Source organism: Tursiops truncatus, chromosome 3 (genome assembly GCF_011762595.2).
Source record: "Tursiops truncatus isolate mTurTru1 chromosome 3, mTurTru1.mat.Y, whole genome shotgun sequence".
Lineage (NCBI taxonomy): Eukaryota > Metazoa > Chordata > Mammalia > Artiodactyla > Delphinidae > Tursiops > Tursiops truncatus.
In genome coordinates, this window is record NC_047036.1 from 135,823,964 (window position 1) to 135,844,959 (window position 20,996).

At 39.5% G+C, this 20,996-nt stretch overlaps 2 protein-coding genes across 3 annotated transcripts in view; one reads left to right on the top strand and one right to left on the bottom strand.

Annotated features, from left to right (window-relative positions):
- TTC1 (tetratricopeptide repeat domain 1) overlaps positions 1-20,996 on the top strand; it is a 73,401-nt gene that overhangs the window by 22,502 nt on the left and 29,903 nt on the right. The window lies entirely within an intron of this gene.
- Positions 11,391-12,687, bottom strand: LOC101320296 (large ribosomal subunit protein uL13-like). The gene is made up of 2 exons (XM_033853533.2): positions 12,623-12,687; positions 11,391-12,193 (listed from the first exon to the last, which is right to left on the bottom strand). Exons 1-2 carry the CDS (start codon positions 12,685-12,687, stop codon positions 11,569-11,571), a joined length of 690 nt encoding a protein of 229 aa, XP_033709424.2. The 3' UTR covers positions 11,391-11,568.

Below are 20,996 nucleotides of genomic sequence, written 5' to 3' on the forward strand. Positions count from 1 at the left end.
TAAATAGCAGAACTGATTCTCAAACCCAGATCTCCTTGATTCCAAAGCCAAAATATGTAGAACTTAATAACAAAAACAGCTGTCTTCCTACAAAGCAGATGTCCTAATAAAATGCACACTTTCCTGCTACTTTGCCCTGGGCTTAGTAACTGAGCAAGCCTTCACTTTGGGAAGGAGAGGCTTAGTGTCCTCCATATATCCTTCCTTCTGATCCCGTAAGCAAGGTCGCATGAAGAGTTACTGTAATATCTGAGTTTGCAAAGAACGTGAATGAGATTTGTGGCTTATGCCTCTGAAGAGCTCACTCAGTGAACAGGTTATGATGGATTGGTGCTGGACTGAGATGGTAAATGTGCAGTGTGAGAATGGGAGTGGGGAGGTAGTGGAAGGTGAGGAAAACCTCACCTTCCTTAGGCCTTGTCTGTGTCCTTCCTTAGGCACTTTTCATGATCAAATCTGTTGGTTTTAACATGCATATGTTAGCTTTTGTGTTAGTGTGTGCTACCAGAAGAGAAGGATAAAGGGCAGAAATGAGCCCAGTTCATGAACGACCTCACCAGAAATGGCTCGGAAAATTAAATCAAGTACCGTACAGTAACATCAGGGCAATGATTTTCCAGAAAGTGAGTGTTTGGTTCAGCTTTCACATCACTGGTGCAGGCTTTTTAGAAACATTGACAAAACGTCTATGTTAAAATGTTAGCAATGCTTTTCTAATACTTTAATATATTTTGCCCTGATATAGAGGATTGCCATCGGTTTGACAATTGAGTGGTTTGCCTCAAAATGTTACATACTCTGCTCTCCATCCCCATTATAAAAATTAAGGTATAATTTACATGTTGTGAAATTGTTTAAGCTCTGATGTGTACAGCTCAGTGAGTTTTTTGTTTGTTTTTTTTTTTTTGCGGGGTGGCGCTGCGTTGGGTCTTTTGTTACTGCGTGCAGCCTTTCTCTAGTTGCAGTGAGTGGGAGCTACTCTTCGTTGCGGTGCGCAGGCTTCTCTTGTTGTGGAGCACGGGTTCTAGGCGCGCAGGCTCAGTAGTTGTGGCACATGGACTTAGTTGCTCCGTGGCATGTGGGATCTTCCCAGACCAGGGCTCGAACTCTGTCCTCTGCATTGGCAGGTGGATTCTTAACCACTGTGCCACCAGGAAAGTCCCGCTCAGTGAGTTTTGACAACTGTGTACACCTGGGTAACTCACCCCAATTGTAGTATTAGCTATTTTTATGCTGCTTTAATAAATATCTTTGTGAAATTAATATTAGGAAACCAGCAAAACAGATGAAGAAATGTCTCTTTGCTGCACATAAGGTTTGGTTTTATGGGTCATTGGGAAAAGGATATGTTTAAGCTTGATTCTTTTAAAGTAGACAAAGTTCAGATAATTCAACAACAAAAATAAACACAAATGGCCACAAAATGTGCAGACTTTCAGCCTCACTAATAATTTTTAAATGCAAATTAAAACATGTCTCATCTCTCAGATCAGAACATTGATCTGATGTTGACAAGAAGAGGAGGTAGGAATTCATGTACTGATATTGGGAGTTTGGATTGCTACATCATTTCTATGGGGTACAGATATCAAATTTTTATATGAACATTTCTCTAGATCAGGGCTACCAGTGGAACCTTTTGCAATGATGGGAGTGTTCTGTATCTACACTGTCAAGTATGGTAGCCACCGGCCATTGACTGCCACATTTTAACAGTCATCTGGCTGTTGAGCAGTTGAAATGTGGCTAGTACAGCTGATAAAATGAATTTTTAAATTTTTTATTTCAGTTAATTTAAGTGGTCACACGTGCCTAGTGAGTACCATATTAGACAGTACAGCTTTAAACCTGATTCTCTTCTAGTCACTTATTTTAAGGAAGTTATTAAAAATATGTATAGGTGTATATATAAAGATACATTGCAGGATCATTCATAATTTTAGAAATTTTAGAAAACTAGAACTAATGTTGAACAGAGGGTATTACTTTAAACATTTTTGGCATATTTATGTGGTAGTGTACAATGTAGTCATTAAAGAGATAAATATTAGTATTGGCATGGAGTAATGCCTGAATGTTAAATGTATTAATAAGCAGGTGTGATAATATGATTTATAATAAACATGTATTTGGTGTTTGTCCAGTTCCTGGCACAGAGTTCCTAAAACCTTTGGGATTTCCTAGGTGGAAAGAGATAAAGGTTCATTTTGTTACTCATAACAAGCCTCTTTCAACCACACCTGAGTTAATGTTAATGTGATGACTTTTGGAAAGCCCCTAAGGATGAGGTCTAGTTGTCAGAGTTTGGAGCTCTCAGCCTCACCCCACTCCACCCCCATCTCTGGGGAAGGGAGAGGGGCTGAAGGTTGAGTTAATCACTAATGACCAGTGATTAATCAATCATGCTAACTTAATGAAGCCTCCATAAAAAACCCAAAGGATTGGGTTCAGAGAGCTTCGTAGTTGGTGAACACATATAGGTGGTGGGAGGGTGCACATCCATAGGGCATGGAGGCTCAGTGCCCCTTCCCACATACCTTGCTTTATACATCTCTTCCATCTGACTGTTCCTGAGTTATGTCCTTTATAGTAAAGTGGTAACCTAATAAGTAAACTGCTTTCCTGAGTTCTGTGAGCCCCTCTAGCAAATTAATTGAACCTGAGGAGGTGGTCGTGGAAGCCGCCAACTTATAGCCCATGGGTCAAAAGCAGAGGTGACTGCAACAACATGGATGGACTTGGAGGGCATTATGCTAAGTGAAAGAAGTCAGACAAAGACAAATACTGTATGATATCACTTATATGTGGCATCTAAAAAGTAAAACAAACTAGTGAATATAACAAAAAAGAAACAGACTCACAGATACAGAAAACAAATTAGTGGTTACCATTGGGGAGGGGAAGGAGGGAGGAGCAAGATAGGAGTAGTGGATTAAGAGGTCCAAATTACTATATTCAAAATAAATAAGCTACGGGGATATGTTGTGCAACACAGGGAATATAGGCAAAATTTTATAATAATTATAAATGGGGTATAATCTTAAAAAATTGTGGATAACTATGTTGTACACCTTTTATGTAACATATAATATTGTACACCTTTTATGTAACATAATATTGTACATCAACTACAGGAAAAAAAGAAAAAATATATAAACAGACCAAAAAAAGTAGAAATGACAGCCTGGACTTGCAGTTGGTATCTGAAGTGAGGATGGAGCCAGTCTTGTGGAACTCAGTGCTTAACCTGTGGAGTCTGACCCTATCTCTAGGCAGATAGTGTCAGAATTGAGTTAAAGTGTAGGACATTGGCTGGAGTCCACTGCAGAGCTGGAGTTGCTTGGTGTGGGAGAAACTCCTACACATTTGGTCACAGAAGTGTTCAGAGTGAGTGTTGAGAGTAGAGGAGACACCCAGGTGTTTTCTCTTTATAGAGGGTTATGGAACAGTCAGTGATGATTCCTTTTACGTTAAAAACCTGTGTGAAAATATGTTTATACATGAAAGTTTGGCAGGATATACACCAAATTATAAAAAGTGAGTAGCTCTAAAGGGTGTGATTATTGGGAAGTTTTCATTTATATTTAATATAATTTTGTAATGTTTGCTTTTTTTATGGTAAGCATGTATTACATTTATGATCAACAACAATAAAAGTTATTCCAATTTGAGAATATAAATAAAAACTTGATTCTTTACAACCAGGGTGGACTTTCTACTAAAGAAAAAAGCACATAAAGCTGACCTTTGAGGATTTGGGAAAGATATGCTATCATAGGATATATGTATTACTAAATGTATCAAGTATTAATAGCTAAAGTCTGGGGCTTCCCTGGTGGCGCAGTGGTTGAGAGTCCACCTGCCGATGCAGGGGACACGGGTTCGTGCCCTGGTCCGGGAAGATCCCACATGCCGCGGAGCTGCTGGGCCCATGAGCCATGGCCGCTGAGCCTGCGCGTCTGGAGCCTGTGCTCCGCCACGGGAGAGGCCACAGCAGTGAGAGGCCCGCGTACCGCAAAAAAGAAAGAGAGAAAAAAAAAGCTAAAGTCTGTTATTCAAGCTGACTTGACTTGCCCTGTGGCCGAGAAGATGATCCAGGCTCAAGAGGGTGCCAGTTCTCAGCAGATCAAGAGTAACAGAGGAGGAAGGCAGTTAAGATTCATTTAAAACTGGCAAAATCTCTTAAGGAAAGCACTATGTGTGTGTTTGTTTCAGCAGCAATCTTAACTGTTTGTGAAACCTTAAATGTAGCTATGACTACCTAGAGGAATAGGATTTTAGCTTACATTTGAGATGTACTAGATCTGCAAAGCAAATAAGTGATTCTTTTTTTTAAATTTATTTATTTATTTTTGGCTGTGTTGGGTCTTCGTTTCTGTGCGAGAGCTTTCTCTAGTTGCGGCAAGCAGGGGCCACTCTTCATCACGGTGCGCAGGCCTCTCACTGTCGCAGCCTCTCTTGTTGAGGAGCACAGGCTCCAGACGCGCAGGCTCAGTAGTTGTGGCTCACGGGCCTAGTTGCTCCGTGGCATAGTCGGATCTTCCCAAACCAGGGCTCAAACCCACGTCCCCTGCATTGGCAGGCAGATTCTCAACCACTGCGCCACCAGGGAAGCCCCAAATAAGTGATTCTTAAAGGCTTGGCTGAGGAAGACATATCTGGTAGCAGATGAGAATTATTGCTATAATAATATTCTGATACAAAGATGCTTATAGTTTGGGGACCTATGGAATATACTGCATTGTGGTGATATTGATGTAAGAGAATCATCTTTTGTGGGCTGCTTGTCAAAATGGGGTTCTTATGCCTCACGTATAAATTCTCTCATTCTTGTGCACACACTAAAGTTTGAGGACCACTGTCATGGGGCCTTGCACATAGTCTTCCTTCATTAAATAGCTGAATAATGTTTTCTCTCTCCCATGAGGGCCAGTAATTGGTCTTACAAATTACAGAGATTTTATCATTCATTTATTCAAGAAATGTTTGCATTTCTTCCACATGCCAGGCATTGTTTGAGGCACTTAGGAATACAGTGGTGAATAAGACACACATCTCTCATATGTATATTCTAGTTGGTATGGGTGGGGTGGGGGGAATGATAAGATGAAGTGAAGTAGGCATGGGAGTTGGAACCATGGGCAGGACTACTTAAAATTGGTTGGTCAGGAAAGGCCTCTCTGGGGAGGTGCCATTTCGGGAAAGACTTGGATGGGAAAAGGAGTCAAATGTGTATCTGAGAGGAAAATATTCCATAGAAGGGGAGCAGTTAGTATAAAGACCCTACAGGTGTGGCTGTATTCTTGGCATGCAAGGAGTGGAAGGGCCATTAGTGGGAGCATAGTGATTAAGGAAGAGAATCGGGGGATGAAATAAGAGAGGGTCTGATGATGGAACACTTTGTGAGCCATGGTAAGGGATTTGAATTTTTTTCCAAGTGCAGTAGGAAACAGATGGGTAGTTAAGCCAGCGGAAAGATGAAAGTTATTTCCATCTTATTAAGAGTATTCTGGTGGTTGTGCAGAGAACGCAGGGGGTGGGGGCAGAGTGGAGCACGGGGACCAGCTAGGGCCTAACATGGCGAGCTGGGCGAAGATGATGGTAGCTTCAACTGTGGATCGAGTGAAGGTAAGTGAATGATTTCAGGCTGCATTTTGGAAGTGGAGTTGACGAGACATACTGGATTCAGTTGGGAGGGCTGGAGTGAGAAATAAGCTTGATTCCTTGGCTTTGGCTACTGGGTAGCTGGTGATGCCCTTTACAAATATGGAGATGATGGAGGGACTTGGAGTTCGTCAGGGCTCTGGTGATTTAATTCTTGCTTGCAAATGAAAAAGCTTTTTTATTTGTAAGCCCAAATGCAGATTTCGTCCTTTTAATGGATTTGCTCCCTGGTGCCAGTTGTCGGCACATAGTGTTCATTTACAAATGCGTAGATACAGTTAAGTAATAGATACAAAAGTCTGTTGCTTGGTGAACGTGGGCTCACAACATATGGTTTCTGGGATTTTAAAACGTTTTCCTTAGGTTCTGAAACTGTAAAGGATTGTTTTTTCCTTTAAGCCTGTGTAGTCTTTAAACAGGAGCCATTATTGAAGTATTGGTTTAGTGCCAAAGTTCTATATCAGTCTTTCCCCCGTCGCTCTCATTTTTCTTAAATCCCACATAATCCTTTTGATTTCCATGTTTCTCCTGCCTCATTGCAATATTTTCATAATCTTATCAGTGTTGTAACAATGGACATGTTTGCAGGGAACAATTCTCTTGGTTGCTTCCAGAAAGTTTTCAGTAACTTTTCTATAGTGGCCTGCATATTCTGTTAACCTTATGAGAAAACCCTTTCTGATTTGTTTCCCTTAATGGGCATCCTTTTGAACTAAGGTTGCCATATTTACCAATTTCTTAGAGTTTACCAGCATTGAGTTTAATGAATGCTATTGGCAAGTGATTAAATAAAATCCTAGAATTTAAGAACTGGAAGGGACCTTAGATTTTTTTTAATTTAATTTTTTTATACAGCAGGTTCTTATTAGTTATCTACTTTATACATATTAGTGTATATATGTCAATCCCAATCTCCCAATTCATCCCACCACCCCCACCACCCCCACCACCACCACCACCACCACCACCACCCACCCCCAGCTTTCCCTCCTTGGTGTCCATATGTTTGTTCTCTACATCTGTGTCTCATTTCTACCTTGCAAACAGGTTCATCTGTACCATTTTTCTAGATTCCACATATATGCGTTAATATACAATATTTGTTTTTCTCTTTCTGACTTCACTCTGTATGACAGTCTCTAAGGAAGGGACCTTAGATTTCTGATTCTGAGTTTAAACCAGGGGAAGTAAGGGTTGTTTTACCCTAAAACATTTGGAAGTTATCTGCTGATGGAGAAGTTAAAGTGGCATTCAGTGTTTCCGGTGTTTATTAAGGAAGATCTCTCTGTGTAGATCAGTGGTTCTCAAACTTAATTGTGTCTAAGAATCACAGGAAACTTACTAAACATGCAAAGCCCTCAGAAGCGTTTGATACCACAGACTTGTGAGGTGGCATCTACTTTGTTAATAAGCATCCTCAGGTTTTTTTGGTTTTTTTAATTGAAGTATAGTTGATTTACATATTGTGTTAGTTTCAGGTATACAGCAGAATGATTCAGTTATATTTTTTCTTGATTATATTCCATTATAGGTTATTACAAGATATTGAATATAATTCCCTGTGCTATACGGTAAATCCTTGTTGCTTATCTCCCAGGTCATTTTGGTTCAGGTAGAACTGTGGCCACACTTTGGGAGACAGAGGGCTAGATGGACACAGATGACTAAGCTTCCAAAACAAGAAGTATTGATTAACCTGTATAGTGACTCCATCCAGCATCAGAAGAGCTTAATAATAGGATATTTTCTTTTACCCAGATCTGTGCTCAAGGTCTAAAAAACTTAAAGAAAGAGTTGTTGGGCAGAATTTAAGCAGTACCAAAATAAGAAAATTTATTTCTGTTAAATTGAGTTTTGGGAGATGGGATTTTCTGAGTTAAGAAACAAGGAAGTATTTTCAATATCAGTCATCTTTCCTCAGAAGGGTAAGACTTAATGAGAGTCAGGTTCTAACTATAACCAAAATGTGGAGATTCTCCCTCCAAACTCCTAGTGGACTAGTAAAAATGACTTGTGGAAAGAGCAAGTGTGTCTATATCTGTAAGGCAAGTGATGTCAGATTTCAAAGAAAACAAAACTGAAGCTTTTGTTCCCTTTTTAATGATAAAGAATTCCCTTCAGAATAATTTGTAGGACTGGTGTCCCTAGGCCTTTCAGTTTGAGGTTTCCTTATCCCACCTAAATAGGACTGAAGCAGAAAGTTTTATTGCATAGGCTTCCACTTTCCAGCCTTTTAGCAAGTGTGTAGCTTTTTTTAATCATCCTTTTTACCCAGGTGTGATTGATCTCTGCTTACTGTGCTTGACTAAGTTTGTGCCAAGTTTTATTTTGTAGCAGTTACTTTACAAAGCTGCAGGGGGAAGCAGATAGCTGCTGATAGAGTTACAGTATGGAAGTTAACTTGCTGATGTGAACCTCTTGTTTTTCTCCGTTGTCTATTAAACACATGGTCACTGTAGAATTATTTAATTAACACATTATTGACCAGAGACATATTAATACGTTTTTGTAACCTGAATGTTATTGACCAGAGACGTATCAATATGTTTTTAGAGAATGATACAGTTAATTAATATCACCATGCTAAGTTGTTAGAGCTTAAATTGATCAAGGGTTCATTACACAACTTATGATTGCCGTTATCATTCACATTTTCCTCCGTTAGGTTTTTGTTCCAACCTTGTGTATATTATAAGTGCAAGTTTATTACCATAATATTTTCTAAAATGACGCATCGTGAAGTTTTGAATGAAGAAGAATTTTTCAGTGAATTTTATGCAGATACTTTCTCTGATTGTCCGAGCGACATATATACTAGTGTCTCAGAAGATGATAGTTCTTCAGAGTATAGTTCTGATTCAGAGGATGTGAGTATTAGACCAATAAAAAGAGAAAAAACCTTAGTGATTGATTCTAACACGGAAAGTGAACATGAAACTTACGGTGCTGGAGAATGCTCCTTTGCTTCTACAGGAGAGTGGATTGAAGACAACATTTCACGAAAATTAGAAGACTTTACAGGTGTGTCAGGTGTAACTATTAAATATAACCACCCACAAAGTGTTAGTGAAATAACAATTTTTGGTGATGACTTTTTCGAGTTGGTCGCTTCTCAAACAAACTTGAATCACCAACAGAATGAAAAATCATATAAAAGTATGATGAGGCTTTAAAATGGACTGATGTGACCAATAGTGACATGAAGAAGTTTCTTGAATTAATAATTTTGATGGGACAAATAAGAAAGTCACACTGGAAAGAATATTGGTCGACTGATCCCTTAACATGAAATACCTATCTTTCCAAAGATTATGATGAGAAGAAGGTTCGGACAAATAATGACGTTTCTTCACTTTAACGATACCTCGGAAACTCCACTTCCTGCAGACAGAATTTCAAAAGTTAAACCTCTCTTGGATTATTTTCTACCAAAGTTCCAGTCAATCTATATACCCAAACAAGAGCTATCACTTGATGAGGCGATGAAAGTGGAGAGGATGATGCAGATTCAAAACCTGTAATCCCAGAAAACTTACAAAATAATGGAATTCTGGTCAGCATGGTTAGGGAAAGTGAAACTGGATATATATGCAACCTTGGGATTTACAACAGTGTGTCCACATCTGAAATATTGTTGAAAAATAAAACCAGAGTTTTTGAGGCTATAAGAGAGAATCGTGGTCTACCAAACCAATTAAAGGAGATATCTAAAAACCTAGAGGGGAGAAATGACATTCTTACTGAAGGGAGAAGTGATTCTTCTATGGAAAGACAAGAGGTTAGTCTACATGGTGACAACTATTCATGACGCCTCCATGGCATCTACAGGGAAGGAAGACAGGAGGACTGGCTATCAGATAACTAAGCCCACTTGTATATCAGAGTATAATAAATAAAGGAGTTGATCAGCCTGATCCATATCTGGCAAACTTCAGTATCTTCCAGAAAACTTGAAAATGGTATAAGAAAGTGGGTTTCTCTTTGAGTAATTGTGGTTTATTCAATGCGTTTAAGATTTATTGTAGCTTTAATGCACAGAATAAAATGACTTACAAGCAATTTTTGTTAGCAGTAGCTAGGGAATGGGTAACTGACCATGCTGGTGAATGTAGTGGTGGTCCCGCACCTAGTCCTTCTTGTGGCATTTCTAAAAGAGCCCCCCGCAAATATCCACCTTGTCGACTATCAGGTAAAATAAAAGAACATATTCTAGAGGAAATAATACCCACAGGACTGAAAAAAGAAAAATGCTGCCAGAAAGTGTAGAGTCTGCTCTTCCAGGGGAAAGTGCAATGAAACCCGGTATATTTGTAATAGATGTTCTGTTCTCCTACACAGAGGTGCCTGCTATACTGCCTATCACGCGCTAACAAAATATTAGAATGCTTTAGTAAGACATGTACAAAGTTTCAAATAAAGTGCAAAAATTTGTTGATACTTACTCAAATGTGGCTGTTTCAGTGTTCACTTACATAACAAATTGCTGGCCACAGGCGTTACTTTCTGCAAAAATCCCCCGGTCAGTAACATGTTAAGAGAAGATTTTTTTTAATGTAAAAAATTTTTTGCAAGTGCAAATTTTTATCATTTAATAATGAAATAATGATAGAAGGGATATACACTTTTAAGTTCCAAGTCAAGTGTGTTTATGTTGTGTTCACTGACCTAAAGTATAGGGAATATCCCTAGCCAGCCACTTCATTGAGTGGGTCTCTGGTGGAGAGTGGTTGTTTTATGATTGATAAGGGAATGGTTGAACACCTGACATTTTTGCCAGGTTACGCCAGTATTTAAAGTTAGATCAGTTGGAGTTCTCTAGGATTTTGAGTCACAGAAAGCCATTCCAACAACTAAGCTTAAAAAGGAATTCACCTGTTTTTTTCTAGTACTTATATGGGTTCACTTTTTACATTTAGGTCTGCAATCCACTTAGCGTTTATTCTTGTGTATGGTGTGACATAGCAATCTAATTTTATCTTTTTACAAATGACTACCAACTTCTCCCAGCGCTGTTTTTAAAAGTCCATCTTTGCCTCAGTGATCTAGTTAAATTTTAGTATCAACTAAGACCAAGTTTGTATCCTTTCCGAAATGCTTACCTTCTTCCTGTTTGTCAGATAATCATTTAAAACCTAACTTAGTTTATAGTGGCATTATTTGTCAAAACAGAGAACCTCATTTAGACTCAGACTGGGACACCAGAGATTTGTGTGGTAATAAAATTTCAAAATAACTGGAGAATTGATTAGTATAGAAGTAAGAAGCATGCAGTTGAGATGGTTTTCTGTGATATATTTCAATACTTTCATCTTTAAGAAAGTACTGTTCCCCATGTCATGTGAATTTCTTTTCTTTAAAAATAAATTATTAGTTATTAGTTTGGCTCACAAAATATAGGGAAGACTAACACAAGGGCTATGCCTGTGACCCCTTGGGCTGTACTTCCCTTCCATAAACACCTTTTAGAACCCCAGACTCATGCTGCCAAAGCATTCTCTCACATCTTAACAGCTGCAGAGTATAGTATCCGACCACGTGGGAAGCTTAAACAGACTCCCTGTAAGCGATACGGGGGGTCCCTTCCAATTAGGTCTTCCAGCTCACTTTTGCCGGTATTAGGACAGCACTGGTTGTTCCAGCTGCCCATGTCCTAAAACTCTCATGAATGAACAGGTCACAGGCAAATTACGCCTGCACAGCCCTTATAACTTTTTAAAAGTTTTTAAAAAGGCCTTTCTTAAACAGGAGTGGCTAAGGCCCCTTCGCTATATCCAGTCTTCTAAGCCCCAGGCTGCCTGTGGCACCTGGATGGCAGCCCCTGGGGGTCCCCCACATCCTAGGGTGGCGATGGAGGAAGGGCAGGCCAGGCCAAGCATGAAGAATAAACAGTCAGTTTTATTGGGCTCAGACTAGGAATCCATGGGTCTTGAGGACCTCTGTGAATTTGTCAGTTTTCTTCTCTATGTTCTTTTCGGCCTGCTTCCGTAGCCTCGTGACCTGCTTCTTTTTCCGGTAATGGATCTTGGCCTTCTCCTTTCTCTTCTCCCCCAGGGCAGCTGTTACTGCCTGGTACTTCCAGCCAACCTCATGAGCCAGGCGCCCTAGGTAGGCAGACTTCCGCGTGGGCGTCAGGCGCACAACCTTGAGGGCAGCGGGAACCGCCAGACGCTTTTTCTTGTCATAGGCTGGCGGGAACCCTTCAAACATCTTGAGGCGGTCCAGAGTGGCCTGGTCTCGCTTGGTCTTGTGGGGCAGCATGCCTCGCACTGTCTGCCCGAAGATGCGGCTGGGGGCTCGGAAGTGGTAGGGGCCGTGGGAGGGGTTGCTGTTCATACGCTTGCGGAGGAAGGCCAGGTACTTCCACTTGTTTCTGTAGAAATTGCCAGAAGTGTTGATGCCCTCACGGCGCACAGCCACCACCTTTTGACCCAGAAGCACCTGCTCGGCCACGATGGTCGCCAGGCGGCCCAGGAGATGGCCTCGGCCATTGAGCAGCAGGACCTGCCCCTCCACCATCTTCAGCAGCCACCTGGGAAAACATGTGAATTTCTTTTACCCAATGACACAAGAAAATAATTTCCTGGAAAACATAATAAAATAAAAGATCCCGGGCATCCCTGTATTTGTAAAGGCAAAGAATAAGTTTTAAACACTTGCAGATTGAATTCATCCCTCTGCAAGGAATCCATTTTGCTAACTCAGTGAAAAATGGCCTTGGATTAACTATAGAAGAATAACCCAAGACCTGTGGTGCAAGTCCCTGATTCAGTGAGGTAGAGGTTTATTTTTTAACATAAACCTCTACCTCAAAATGACTAAACATCAGATCTCTGGGACTTGATGACATGTTCTAGAGCAGTGTCATCTTCTTTTCAAGTGCCCTAATTCTTGGTAGCAAGGGAATTTAAAGTCACTTTTTCTTTAGGACAGTGAAACATATAAGCTCTGTGCTTATTACCTTTTTATAGCAGTTCCTGTGCCTTGCTCAGTTACTTCCTCCTGTGAACAATTCTTTATTTCCATACCTGTGGAAGAAAATATAGTCTTGTGGTTAAAAGCATAAAAGGTTAGACAGATCTGTCCTAGCTCCATCATTTAACTTGATGTAAAGTGGGATAATAATAGTACCTGTCGGGCTTCCCTGGTGGCGCAGTGGTTGGGAGTCCGCCTGCCGATGCAGGGGACACGGGTTCGTGCCCCGGTCCGGGAGGATCCCACATGCCGCGGAGCGGCTGGGCCCATGAGCCATGGCCGCTGAGCCTGCGCGTCTGGAGCCTGTGCTCCGCAACGGGAGAGGCCACAACAGTCAGAGGCCCATGTACCGCAAAAAAAAAAAAAAAAAGCATAATGAATATTACAAATTTTTAGAATTATGCTAACCTCAGTCAATAATCCATAAATTATCCTTCAGGTTAATTTATGAAGAACAAATTGAGTGTTTGCCTGGGGATATGAGCTTGGGGTGAGAGAGAGGGTATTACAGATTTGGAAGGGGCACATGGGAAGTTTCTGAGGTTCTGGCAGTTTGTCCTCTTTGTGTATTTTGTAACTGCCGTTAAGTGCATATACATTTATAGCTGTTATATTTTCTTGAGTTATTGACTCCTTTATCGTCATGAAATGTTCCTTTTTTGCTCTAGCAATATCTCTTTTTTTAAAAACTATTTTGTCTCATACTTCTATAGGCATTGCTATAGACTAAATGTTTTAATCCTCCCAAAATTTACATCTTAAAAACTAACTCCCAATGTGATGATATTAAGAGATGGAGCCTTTGGGAAATTATTAGGTCATGAGGGTAGAGCACTCATAAATGGGATTAGTGCCCTAATATAAGAGATCAAAGAGAGCTCCCTTGACCATTCTGGCATGTGAGGCTATGGTGAGAATACCCCTATGATCCAGGAAGCAGGCCTTCACCAGACAGTGAATCTGCCAGTCCCTTGATCTTAGACTTCCAGCCTCCAGAATGTTTGTTGGTTATAAGCCACCAGTCTTTAGTATTTTTGTTGATAGCAGCCCAAACTGACTAAGACAGCTACTCTTTCTTTTATGGTTAACTGTTTGCATGATATATTTTTTACATCCTTTTATTTTCACCCTATTTGTGTCTTTGAATCTAAAGTGTGTCTTATAGATAGCATATGGTTGGATCTTCTTGATTCCAGTTTGACAGTCTCTGCTGTTTGGTTAGAGTGTTTAGTCCATTCACATTGTGCTGTTGACATGGTTATACTTATATCAGCCATTTTGTCTTCTGCATGTCTCTTGTCTTTTTTTTTTTTTTTTTTTTTGCAGTACGCGGGCCTCTCACTGTTGTGGCCTCTCCCGTTGTGGAGCACAGGCTCCGGACGCGCAGGCTCGGTGGCCATGGCTCACGGGCCCAGCCGCTCCGCGGCATGTGGGATCCTCCCGGACCGGGGCACGAACCCGCGTCCCCTGCATCGGCAGGCGGACTCTCAACCACTGCACCACCAGGGAAGCCCCTCTCTTGTCTTTTTTATTCCTGTTTCTTTCACTGCCTTCTTTTGTGTTAATTTTTTTAGTGTATCATTTTAATACTTCTGATTTTTTAACCATCTGTTTCTTAGCCAAAGTTTCCTAGTGGTTGCTCTATGGTTTACATTACGCATCTTATTACAGTCTACTTTAATGCTATGTAATTCCAGTAAAAAATAGAAACTTTGCCTCAGTATAGCTCCATTTCCTCCCCCCTCCTTTGTGCTACCATCATCATATATCAATATATTTTGTAAACCCAACCATATGGTGTTGTAATTACTATCTTATAAATCTTTCTGCCTTTTAAAGAAATTAAAAGAAGAAAGAAAATAACGTATTTATAGAACCTTTGATGTATTTACCATTTCTAATTATCTTCATTTCTTCATGAAAATTTACCATCTCCTTTCAGTCCAAAGGACTTCTTTAGTATGTCTTGTAAGGCAGATATGGTAGCAGCAAATTCTCTGTCTTTATCTGTGAATGTCTTTATTTTGCTTTTGTTTTGAGGTATGGTCTTGCTAAATATCTAATTGTTGATTGACAGTCTTTTTTCTTTTACCATTTTGAATGTGTCGTTATGCTGCCTCTGGCCTTCATTGTTTTTGGTAAGAAATCAGGTATTAATAGTTTTGCTGTTCCCCTATACCTGATAAGTTGTTTCTAATTTCATTGTGTTCAGATTTTCTCTTTGTCTTTGAATAATTTGACTCTGGTGTCTCTAGATACGGATCTACATACTTGGGGTTTGCTGAGCTTCTTGGATCTTTAGATAACATTTTTCACCACGGTTTTGAGATTTTCAGTCATTGTTTTTCAAATATCTGTTCTGTATCTCTTTTTATGGGACTCTTATCACATATATTAATGAAGGGTCTGTTCATTTTTTTCCATCTTTTTTTCTGCCTTTAGTTCTTCACACTGGATGTCTGTTGCTCTAACTTCAAGTTTACTGATTTCTCATGCCAATTCAAATCTGTTGAGCCCATCTGTGAATTTTTTATTTCAGTTATTGAACTTTTCGGCTTTGTTTTCTTGTTCTGTTTTTTAAAAATAATTTCTGTCCCTTTTTCATGATTCTCTTTTTTAATCGTTGTCATCATGCTCATTTAAGTCTTTAAACACATTCCTTTTAGTTTTTCAACAAATTGTTTATAGCTGCTTTATTTTATAACATCAGCATCTTAATTTTTTAAAATTTTTATGGAGTTTAGTTGATTTACAATGTTGTGTTAGTTTCAGGTGTACAGCAAAGTGAATCAGTTATTTATTTATTTTTATATATATATATATATATATATATATATATATCTATCTCCATTCTTTTTCAGATTCTTTTCCCATATAGGTCACCACAGAATATTGAGTAGAGTACCCTGTGCTATACAGTCAGTCCTTATTAGTTACCTATTTTATATATAGTAGTGTGTATATGTTAACCCCAAACTCCTAATTTATCCCTTCCTACCCCCTTTTTCCCTTTGGTAATCATAAGTTTGATTTCTGTGTCTATGAATCTGTTTCTGTTTTGTAAATAAGTTCATTTGTATCATTCTTTATTAGATTTCACATATAAGTGATATCATATGATACTTGTCTTTCTCTGACTTCACTTAGTATGGCTATCTGTATGTCTTCTTTGGAGAAATGTCTATTTATATATTCCACCCATTTTTTGATTGGGTTGTTTGGGGTTTTTTTGATAGTGAGCTGCATAAGTTGTTTGTATATTTTGGAGATAAATCCCTTGTCGGTCACATTGATTGCAAATATTTTCTCCCATTCTGTGGGTTGTCTTTTCATTTTGTTTATGGTTTCCTTTGCTATGCAAAAGCTTTTAAGTTTCATTAGGTCCCATTTGTTGTATTTTTGTTTTTATTTTCATTCCTCTAGGAGGTGGATCAAAAAAGATCTTGCTGAGATTTGTGTCAAAGAGTGTTCTGCCTGTGTTTTCCTCTAAGAGTTTTATAGTGTCTGGCCTTACATTTAGGTCTTTAATCCATTTTGAGTTTATTTCTGTGTATGGTGTTAGGGAGTGTTCTAATTTCATTCTTTTACATGTAGCTGTCCAGTTTTCCCAGCACCACTTATTGAAGAGACTGTCTTTTCTCCATTGTATATCCTTGCCTCCTTTGTCATAGATTAGTTTACCATAGGTGCGTGGGTTTATCTCTGGGCTTTCTGTCTTGTTCCATTGATTTGTGTTTCTTTTTCTGTGCCAGTGCCATACTGTCTTGATTACTGTAGCTTTGTAGTATAGTCTGAAGTCAGGGAGTCTGATTCCTCCAGCTCGGTTTTTTTCCCTCAAGACTGCTTTGGCTATTCAGGGTCTTTTGTGTCTCCATACAAATTTTAAGATTTTTTGTTCTAGTTACATAAAAAATGCCATTGCTAATTTGATAGGGATTGCACTGAATCTGTAGATTGCTTTGGGTAGTATAGTCATTTTCACAATATTGATTCTTCCAATCCAAGAACATGGCATATCTCTCCATCTGTTGGTATCATCTTTAATTTCTTTCATCAGTGTTTTCTGCATACAGGTCTTTTGTCTCCCTAGGTAGGTTTACTCCTAAGTATTTTAATCTTTTTGTTGCAATGATAAATGGGAGTGTTTCCTTCATTTCTCTTTCAGATTTTTCATCATTAGTGTATAGGAAGCAAGAGATTTCTGTGCCTTAATTTTGTATTCTGCAACTTTACCAAATTCACTGATTAGCTCTAGTAGTTTTCTGGTGGCATCTTTAGGATTCTCTATGTATAGTATCATGTCATCTGCAAAGAGTGACAGTTTCACTTCTTCTTTTCCAATTTGTATTCTTTTATTTCTTTTTCTTCTCTGGTTGCTGTGGCTAGGACTTCCAAAACTATGTTGAATAATAGTGGTGAGAGTGGACTTCCTTGTCTTGTTCCTGATCTTAGAGGAAATGCTTTCAGTTTTTCACCATTGCGAATGATGTTTCCTGTGGGTTTGTCGTATATGGCCTTTATTATGTTGAGGTAGGTTCCCTCTATGCCCACTTTCTGGAGAGTTTTTATCATAAATGGGTGTTGAATTTTGTCAAAAGCCTTTTCTGCATCTATTGAGATGATCATATGGTTTTTATTCTTCAATTGATTAATATGGTGTATCACATTGATTGATTTGCGTATATTGAAGTATCCTTGGATCCCTGGGGTAAATCCCACATGATCATGGTGTATGATCCTTTTAATGTGTTGTTGGATTCTGTTTGCTAGTATTTTGTTGAGGATTTTTGCATGTATATTCATCAGTGATATTAGTCTGTAATTTTCTTTTTTTGTAGTATCTTTGTCTGGTTTTGGTATCAGGGTGATGGTGGCCTCATAGAATGAGTTTTGGAGTGTTCCTTCCTCTGCAGTTTTTTGGAAGAGTTTGAGAAGGATGGATGTTAGCTCTTCTCTAAATGTTTGATAGAATTCACCTGTGAAGCCATCTGGTCCTGGATTTTTGTTTGTTACAAGATTTTTAATCACAATTTCCGTTTCATTACTTATGATTGTTCTGTTCATATTTTCTATTTCTTCCTGGTTCAGTCTTGGAAGGTGATACCTTTCTACGAATTTGTCCATTTCTTCCAGGTTGTCCATTTTATTGGCATAGAGTGCTTGTAGTGGTCTCTTAGGATGCTTTGTATTTCTGTGGTGTCTGTTGTAACTTCTCCTTTTTCACCTGATTTTATTGATTTGAGTCCTCTCCCTCTTTTTCTTGATGAGTCTGGCTAATGGTTTATCAATTTTGTTTATCTTCTCAAAGAACCAGCTTTTAGTTTTATTGACCTTTGCTATTGTTTTCTTTGTATCTATTTCACTTATTTCTGCTCTGATGTTTATGATTTCTTTCCTTCTGCTAACTTTGGGTTTTGTTTATTCTTCTTTCTCTAGTTCCTTTAGGTGTAAGGTTAGGTTGTTTATTTGAGATTTTTCTTGTTTCTTGAGGTAGGCTTGTATAGCTATAAACTTCCCTCTTGGAACTGCTTTTGCTGCATCCCATAGGTTTAGATCGTCATGTTTTCATTGCCATTTGTCTCTAGGTATTTTTTGATTTCCTCTTTGATTTCTTCAGTGATCTCTTGGTTATTTACTAACGTATTGTTTAGTCTCCATGTGTTTGTGTTTTTTACGTTTTTTTCCCTGTAATTCATTTCTAATCTCATAGTGTTGTGTTCAGAAAAGATGCTTGATATGATTTAAATTTACTGAGGCTTGATTTGTGACCCAAGATGTGATCTATCCTGGAGAATGTTCCATGCGCACTTGAGAAGGAAGTGTAATCTGCTGTTTTTGGATGGAATGTCCTATAAATATCAATTAAATCTATCTGGTCTATTGTGTCAATTAAAGCTTCTGTTTCCTTATTTATTTTCATTTTGATGATCTGTCCATTGGTGTAAGTGAGGTGTTAAATTGTTGATTGCCTCTTTTACAGCTGTTAGCAGTTGCCTTATGTATTGAGGTGCTCCTATGTTGGGTGCATATATATTTATAATTGTTCTATCTTCTTTTTGGATTGATCCCTTGATCATTGTATAGTGTCCTTCCTTGTCTCTTGTAACATTCTTTATTTTAAAGTCTATTTTATCTGATATGAGTATTGCTACTCCAGCTTTCTTTTGATTTCCATTTGCATGGAATATATTTTTCCATCCCATCACTTTCAGTCTGTATGTGTCCCTAGGTCTGAAGTGGGTCTCTTGTAGACAGCATGTATATGGATATTGGGTCTTGTTTTTTGTATCCATTCAGCAAGCCTGTGTCTTTTGGATGGAGCATTTAATCCATTCACGATTAAGGTAATTATTGATATGTATGTTCCTATTACCATTTCCTTAATTTTAGGGGTTTGTTTTGTAGGTCCTTTTCTTCTCTTGTGTTTCCCACTTAGAGAAGTTCCTTTAGCATTTGTTGTAGAGCTGGTTTGGTGGTGCTGAATTCTCTTAGCTTTTGCTTGTCTGTAAAGCTTCTGATTTCTCCATCGAATCTGAATGAGATCCTTGCCGGGTAGAGTAATCTTGGTTTGTAGGTTCTTCCCTTTCATCACTTTAAGTATATTATGCCACTCCCTTCTGGCTTGTGGAGTTTCTGCTGAGAAATCAGCTGTTAACCTTATGGGAGTTCCATTGTATGTTATTTGTCATTTTTCCCTTGCTGCTTTCAATAATTTTTCTTTGTCTTTAATTTTTGCCAATTTGATAACTGTGTGTTTTGGTGTGTTTCTCTTTGGGTTTATCCTGTATGGGACTCTTTGTGCTTCCTGGACTTGGGTGGCTATTTCCTTTCTCATGTTCGAGAAGTTTTTGACTATAATCTCTTCAAATATTTTCTCGGGTCCTTTCTTTCTCTCTTCTCCTTCCTGGACCCCTGTAATGTGAATGTTGTTGCATTTAATGTTGTCCCAGAGGTCTCTTAGGCTGTCTTCATTTCTTTTCATTCATTTTTCTTTATTCTGTTCTGCAGCATTGAATTCCACCTTTCTGTCTTCCAGGTCACTTATCTGTTCTTCTGCCTCAGTTATTCTGCTGTTGATTCCTTCTAGTGTAGTTTTTATTTCAGTTATTGTATTGTTTATCTCTGTTTGTTTGCTCTTTAGTTCTTCTAGTTCCTTGTTAAACATTTCTTGTAGATTCTCCGTCTGTGCCTCCGTTTTTTTTCCGAGATTTCGGATCATCTTTACTATCATTACTCTGATTTCCTTTCCAGATAGATTGCCTGTCTCCTCTTCATTTAGTTGATCCTGTCAGTTTTTATATTGTTCCTTTGCCTGAAACATATTCGTCTGTCATGTCATTTGGTCTGAATTTCTGTGTTTGTGGTCTTCTTTCCACAGGGTGCAGGATAGTAGTTCCTCTTGCTTCTGGTGACTGCGCCCTGGTGGGCGAAGCTGGATCTTGTCCCTCTGTTGGGCAGGGCCGTGTGAAGGGGTGTGTTTTGAGGTGGCTGGGAGCAGCCTGTCTGATGATGGGTGGGACTGTGTTCCTATCCTGCTGGTTGTTTGGCCTGAGGCATCCCAGCACTGGAACCTGCAGGCTATTGGGTGGGGCCACCAATCAATATTCCCTGCTTTGTGCTGTGTCCCAGCGCTTGTGAGACCTTGTGTGCACCCTCCAAGAGCTCCTGGCCCTGTGGAGCTCCTGCGCTCAAGCCCCACTGGCGTTCAATGCCAAATGCCATGGAGTTCTTCCTCCTGGTGCCAGACCCTCAGACTGTCTTAGAGGGCTGTTTTTATGTGGGAGCATCCCTGTGTAGCTTGTGTGGGTTTAATATTTTTTGGTGCAAGGGCTTTTTTTTGTATGAATGTCTGCCACCTCTTTCCTCAGTGTATGCTGGCTATTATCCCCTTGATGGGAGGTGTGACTGATGTTGTGGTGGCCAGAGCCTGCACTGGATATTGAGCAGGGCCTCCCCTTGGCTCTGTGGTTGTCACTGCCCTGTCAGGGGCAGGGTCTGCTATCCATTTGTTGAAGTAGAAGCCCCCAGATCCATTTCTGCGGTGTGTTTCTGATCTGTGGTGCAAGATAGGCAGGATTGGAGCACTCCCATTGGGAGAGAAGCCACTGAGTATTCCTCCTCTGGAGCTGTTCACCTGTGAGTGTGCTCTGCTGCGTCACCCTTCACCAGTTGTGCGCACTCACAAATTACCCTTTTGTTGGCACTGCTCTCGGCCTCGCCTTAACTGTGGGTATGCTGGCAATTGGCTCTGGTGTCTCTGAGGCATTGTTTTCACCAGGACACCCGCAGAGATCCACTGAAGTCAGGTCATAGGACTGCAGTAATCGTGCACCTGGACCCTCTGTGGGAGCTATGGAAGC

Coding starts and splice junctions, on each gene's coding strand:
- LOC101320296 (XM_033853533.2), bottom strand. CDS start 12,687: ATGGAAATAAAGAATTGTTCACAGGAGGAAGTAACTGAGCAAGGCACA. Junction 12,194..12,622: donor ACAGGAACTGCTATAAAAAG/GTAATAAGCACA, acceptor ATGTTTTCCCAG/GTGGCTGCTGAAGATGGTGG.